We start from the raw sequence: 7,036 nt of genomic DNA, 5'->3' as shown, positions 1-7,036 counted from the left end.
AATCATTATTGTTTGTGTTTTTCAAACTTTGAAAAACTTTTTTCATATAAATGATATCAAAAAATAAAAACGATGTTGCACAGCCAAAGTTCTCCTTTTTTATGTGGTAAGAATCTCGTTTATTAGTTATGATTGTAGCCTTCTCAGTTCTTTCCTGTGCAAAAAAGTTTTTTGCTATGTAGTACATTTGTAAGACGGAGACAACACATGCGGATGTAGCGTTCTCTTAAGTCTCAGTCATACACTTCACCTTTTAAATAGAACAGCTATTACTCGTAGTTTCTATCCTAATATTCATACGACCTATGCGAGATCCAAAATAATATGTGGTGAAAACTTGATGTCAATTTCCAATTGGTCCAATCAAAATAACTATTTTATTATCTGTATTCTTTAGCTAATGGCAACTGATTAAATAATCAAAATAATATTCAATTAAAACTTTACATATATTATAGACATATTATAGAACTTAAAAAAATAAAGTATAAACTAACACTCATTGAGTGTAGAAATCTATTGATATAACTTTTATTGAAAATGGTCCAGTCTGAGTCTATAGATTAGATAGAAACAATCAGACTAACATTCATATACCTATTTTAATTCTATAAAAAATAAAAATCAATAAATTTTATAAATAAATTAAGTATGTGGACAGTAAGGGCCAGTTGCACCGTCTCTGATTAAAGTTAACCAGAGTTTAATCGGCCGAATTTGCTTGGTTAAATATCTGTTATCAGCTGATTAAGCTTAATCGAAGTTTAACCGTAGACGGTGCAACTGGCCCCAAAAATGATTTTAACACATCAGAAGGAATAATGTGGTTCATGACAGATTAAGTATTTTATCTAAAAGAAACCATGTTACCTATTGTAGATATTTTTTTAATTAAATGATGAAATCTTACCTGTACACAAGGTTTACGTAAGTTGACACATAAACCGTCAGCATCTTTACTATAGTACTCTACTAATTCCTGTAAAGTTCTAAAGGTTGTACGCCGAGCAATGAAGAATCCACCTTCATCTAATTGTCTGATTCGGTAATGTTTAACAGTATCACCATCGCGAACTATAGTAAATATACATAATATATATGAATATAATATAAAAAAATAAGTAAACACACAAGTACAATATAATTCAATATTAAATGTTTAAATGTTCGCTTTAATGGTTAGTTTATTAATAGTTAATTTTTTACATAGGCCCGCTTTCAAACTTTAAAATATAACATTTACATTAACTCATTAGTCATAACAAAAGTCCACCAAAGGGGGCAAACTCATGGCCCAGTCCTTTGTCTCGATGCCGCATAATAAAGGTAATAGGAACTTTAAACAAATTATTTTTTTTTTATTTTACCAACAGATAATCTTTTAGATCAGTGGTTCTCAACCGGTGTGCCGCGAGATTGTCTAGGTGTGCCGCGAGAAATGTTATTAAATATTGAAAACAGTGTTTTCAGCGAAGTTTTTAAAGTTGTTATGGTTATCAAGTTCGTGAGTGTGCCGTGAAAACTTGTGATGTATAAACGTGTGCCGTGAGCCAAAAAAGGTTGAGCACCACTGCTTTAGATAATAATTAATAATAGTAGCTAATACATGATGTAATTTATGATATTTAAATGTTAAATGTATGTTGGAAATACATTTCATGATTCGACCCTCACTATAAAAATTTACTGGAGTTAAGTACTGGAGTAAATAATATTAACTGTGAATTATTAAGAGGAATATCTTTTGAAAAATCATTTGATAAATAAAACAATTTCAAAAAATAATAATACCTAATAGCATTTTGGACCTTGGATTTTCTTGTTTGTGATTCTATGAGATAAATTATAGATGATTAAAGAAAAATATATTTATCTAGGTACCAAAACATGAGAAAACATTGGAAAACATACAATGTGATATTAACCAATAGTGTAGTTAAAGGATCATTATGGTTTAACACATAATATATATTATATAATATGTACATTGTACATTTAATAAATATATATAAATATGTTAACAGTCAATTATATGTTTAATACAAAATCAACCAAGAAACGAAATACCTACCTACTTGCCTTAAATACATTGAATTCCTATTGATATGTAAACAAAAAACCGTATATTACATTAATTTTCATTTATTATAAAATATTGATTACCTATATTTAAATAAATAACTAGGTACCTTTATTAGAATAGCCAATTTCCAATTGTGATTAGATTCCTAAAATTTTAATAAGTACTGTATGTAGATTATTTTGTAAAAGTTGATTCAGTTAATTAATAATAATTGATTAATGTAGAAGAACTATGTGATGTGGTTAGGAACAGTACAGGAACACACACTTGATGCATAGGTAATAAAAATAATATAATCAATATTAGATTTAAATTTGTTAATATTAATATTTTAATACCTATGGTATGAATGCCATAATTTAAATACCTAGGTTAGATTAACATAACTATTGTTTTGATTATGATTAGGTATCTTTCAAAATATCTAATACCTAAATGGGTACCTACAATCCAAAACTATCAAAAATATAATTTGATTAATGAAGTACTCAATAAAAGTTGTATTGTATTAATTTTAATTAGTAGATGGCATTAGGTATACACCTATAGGTAGGTAGGTAAGGTCCTACTAATAAAATAAAAAAATATGTTCAATTGACTCACCAGACAAAGAGTAATCATTTCTTCTACTCTCGGAATCCCTGATTAAAAATGCTCCGTGATCATTCTCTGGCAATAGCAGTTTTTTCTCGGCTTCAATTCTCTTGATCTTGCCAAAATACCATGGCTCAGCCTCTATAGACTTCAATTTGGCTACATAATTAGAAGGAATATAACCTTCCTGTTTAGTAGCTTTGCTCCTGGCTAGCCACCAATCTCCTTGTGTATCGTTCAGGATTTCCAAATGTTCTCCTTTCCTGAAGCTAAGGTCTTCATCGGTGCGTGCGTCATAATCGTAAAGGGCTACAAATATTTTTGCCGATGCATTTGTGGCGTTTGAAGGCTCCTGGTCGGGCACCGGCGGCATTGGCCCGTTCCTGACTTCACGTATGTTGTCGTGGGGTGGCATATTCTGTATGGGTACGTTGGGCACGGCTGGCAATATGTTGTCTTTGCTGTTACCAGCGTTGGAAGGCGAGCCCGTCATGTCCTTCTTGCCAGACGAGCCCCTCTGACAACTGAAGCAGCTGCCCATCTTGCGTAGCGCAATCGTCGTAGCTCCAAGTCCACCACCAAGTAGGTACTACAAGACGTCCTCTGTCCTCACTTAGACGCGTATTACGTACATGATAACGCACAAGTGCAGTGCTGTTTTTGTAATGCGATGATCCGAATCCCAAGTACGCAAAACACCTCTGCTCACAGCTGAACACGACGTCACTGCGAACCTATTACATTTAGGTAAAACGGCATTGACGGTCGTATACGGTTGGAAAGTGTTCTGCTAAACGGGATACAGACACAATTAATAGTAAATTATAATGCACCTATTTGTAGTGGTTAATTAAATATTCTACTAGGCACCCGTAAAGTGAATAATGATTAATGAAAAAAAAAAAAACACAAAAGACGATTCCTGATAAGAATTATTCGAGTGACATGGAAGAAAAACTATTAATAAAAAAACTTAAAGGGGGGAAAATATTATCCAGTGGGTTTTGTATTTGATTTTACACAATATTATTTATTATTACCTATTTACGGCAATATTGTTCGCAAAACCATTTCTAATACGTCAGCTAACGCAATGGTATGCGCCTAACTAACTACAATCAATAACTATTAACTACCCATTACCTATAGGCTATGATACTGTTGCGCAGCAAAAAATGAAATCGCCGAAAGCCAACTTGTTGCTGCCATATTATTATTATTATTATTATTATTATTATTATTATTATAATAGGAAAAATTAATAAATTACCTATAATATCATGTTGTAAATTATTAATAGATAAGTGATAACTATTAGCTACCTATCATATTGATATAGACGGTACTGCGGTAGTTAGGTCCTACACGATTTGCATAGTTATAGATATGTATAATGGCAACATGACTTGAGCAGAAGAATGGGATTTGCGTACAACAACAATAATATAACTATAGGTACATGACGTCGCAAGAGAAGTGGAAAACAATTTTTTTTCGCATATTTGTTTGCGCCATGGTAGCAAATTCCCCCCCCCCCTTGAAATTTTGTCGAAACCGCTACCTACCTACTACTTTGAATACCCACTAACTATAACACAAAAATTAAGTAAACACACAGGCCGTCGTGGTAAAAGCGAAACATATAAAAATATAATATGATTTAAGTCATATGCATATAGGTAGAGGTATTAAATGCTTAAATGTGTTTAAGTTTAAACTTGATTTATAGAACCACTTTCAATCTTTGAGAGGTTGGATATTAACATTAACTCATAATGAGTGGGGCGCTCTGGCAACGTAACGTACTAGGTATATCGGTATATGTCTGTATGGTAACATTAAAGGAACAGGAGAAGGGGATTTGCGCACAACAACAAATTAAGTATATATTATATTATTTAATATTATATATTGACATCGCAAGCAAACGTCTGACAATTTTTTGAAAGTCAAACGACCTTGCAGCTGCAGTAACGCGCGTCGTTGGCTTGTCCGCTTGTACAGAAATGCCGCTAATTTACAATAACATTGGATACCAATATGGAAATTTATGCCATGAATACTGGAATATTATATTATTATTTATTATAACGGACAATTCTGGGTCATTACCGGAAATTTGGTACCTCTAATTATTGGAGAGGCTAACAACTTTAAATGGCACCCAAATATGTAAACACTATATAAGAAAAAAATGTTTTCAATTTCGCTTAAAAAAATATTGTTGCAATTTCATAATAGGTACATGATATTAAAAAATTTTAAGTTTTTTTTATTATAATAGATGCTCAAACCGCAAAAACTTGCAAATTGAGACTTAACAATTCATTTGGTAGGTGCCTACAAATATTTTGAAAAAATTTAAACATTTAAAATACCTAAAGCTTGAAAAATTGGTATTCTTGTCGTAGGTATACGCGGTGTACCGTACGTTTCTGTACCTACGCCATATGCGGTTTATGGTGTTTACAGTTTACCACATGTTTTTTATATAATTTAATTAACATATCAGTAAGTACATAAATATAGAAATAATAATATATTTAATAATAATAATAAAAATATATTTTTGTCACGCCTGCACCGAAAGCATCCTTTTTCCGTTCAGCGGGCGGTAAAATGGAAATCCCCAAAAGTGCCGGGTGGTAAAGTCGAAATCCCCAAAAGTGCTGCGCGCACATTTCACGCCCGTATACCCTGCACAAACGACACTGAAATCTATACCACGGCCGTCGGTCGTTATATAACATAAACATTTGGTTACATCTTATAATCATATTATAACCCCCATGCTTAAAATAAATAAAACCAAATCGTTTCTTTCATTAAATAATGTTTTCGTATAATTACAGTCTAGTGTTGCATAGATCCCTGCATTATGTTTGCCGCGATCGATGAATGCAGAGGCATGACAAAAAATAGTATGGTATGTGCGTGGCTCGTGCTGGAAAGGAATTTCCGCCCTTGCCACACAATATACTATTTTATATTTTAAATACTATCTAGCAAAAAATCTAACAATAATAAAAGTACACAAGCGTATATAAATTCCTCGCTCTTATACCTGCAGTTATATGGCCAGAGATTAGATTTTAAACTTTTAAAGATATACATAAATTCTATATAGACTACCTTATAGTTGTCTCTAATACTAGTACATATCCTTCAGAAATTTGGGGTGAAATTCCTGATAAGGATATTATACCAATATTACCAATTACAAAATATGCAGATAAATCATCGCGGCATTGAGGGGATCGCCGAACACGTATTTACCATACGTTTTAGACCAATGGCAAATCATTACACATACTTTGGAATGTCCGATTTTATTTTTTTATACCGCATGTGTGGAACTCTCTGACAAAATATCTAGGATTTTTAGGAAGTAAATTTTTAATTTTAGAAGACCTTAAAATGAAAATTTGTTTTATGTAAAAAATTGCTTTACATTTTTAGTCATTTTGGGCACATCTGATTTTAAATCAAAAAAAGTGATTCCTAAATAGCATAGTCTAGAAGCTTATAAATTAAACCATTTTTTCGAATTTACAATCGAACATCAGGAAGTATGTTTAATTTGCTACCACTTTTAGTAGTTTTTAATTTTTATAGTTTTGCAAACAAGAATATTTTAATTTTTCGTAATGTTTTAAATATGTGCGAGTGTTGCATCCAGCGATTCTCGGAAACACACAGTGGCGTACCATGGATTATAAAATATTTTTTTTAATATTATCCAAATATGATTTTTCCCGACCATTATACATACCTACATTTAAGTTTAAAAAGGTGGGTAAGTGGATGTCGCTCTGCTGTACAGTAGGTTACAAGTGGGTCACTGTATAATGGATAGTATTAAATTTGAATTCAATGATATAATAATATTATATATATATATATATATATCACTGTATAAGAAAAACGATTCTGAGCGGAGACGGTTTGTCAGTCTAGGTATTAGACATACCTATTATAGGTATACTTATCTATAGTACCTATTAAAAAAAAATTGACCTATAATAGGTATTAATAATAAATTCCAAATTAATCATATCACAATATCCATCAGGTAACGCGTTATACATCAACAACAAACAGTGGTACTATCATAGAAATATAATAGTATAGGTACTTTAGAAGTTTCAAGTACCCACAAATAATATTATACAATCATTACAATCACAACAAAATAACTAAAATAGTAATTCCAGATTTTTTAATATGTAATTTCATCCAAATTTGAACTTAAAATGACTATAAAAATAAACTGTGCTTATGTATTTCTTAGATTTTTTGGTAACTTAATTAACTACTTACGTGGAATCTTGTTTTAAATGTTCAATCCTTAGATATAGA

General features: G+C 31.4%; 1 protein-coding gene across 1 annotated transcript in view; it reads right to left on the bottom strand.

Annotated features, from left to right (window-relative positions):
• LOC100160433 (tyrosine-protein kinase Src42A) overlaps positions 1–3,570 on the bottom strand; it is a 7,973-nt gene extending 4,403 nt beyond the window's left edge. The window contains exons 1-2 of the mRNA XM_001944785.5: positions 2,687–3,570; positions 911–1,074 (exon numbers count right to left, since the gene is read on the bottom strand). Coding sequence (XP_001944820.1) covers positions 911–1,074; positions 2,687–3,218 — 696 coding nt within the window. The 5' untranslated portion in view covers positions 3,219–3,570. The remainder of the gene's footprint in view (positions 1–910; positions 1,075–2,686) is intronic.
• Between the last annotated feature and the right edge of the window lie 3,466 nt (positions 3,571–7,036).

The sequence above is a fragment of the Acyrthosiphon pisum genome, chromosome A1 (genome assembly GCF_005508785.2).
Source record: "Acyrthosiphon pisum isolate AL4f chromosome A1, pea_aphid_22Mar2018_4r6ur, whole genome shotgun sequence".
In the NCBI taxonomy this organism is placed as follows: domain Eukaryota; kingdom Metazoa; phylum Arthropoda; class Insecta; order Hemiptera; family Aphididae; genus Acyrthosiphon; species Acyrthosiphon pisum.
This window is presented reverse-complemented; position numbering and strand designations above follow the sequence as displayed.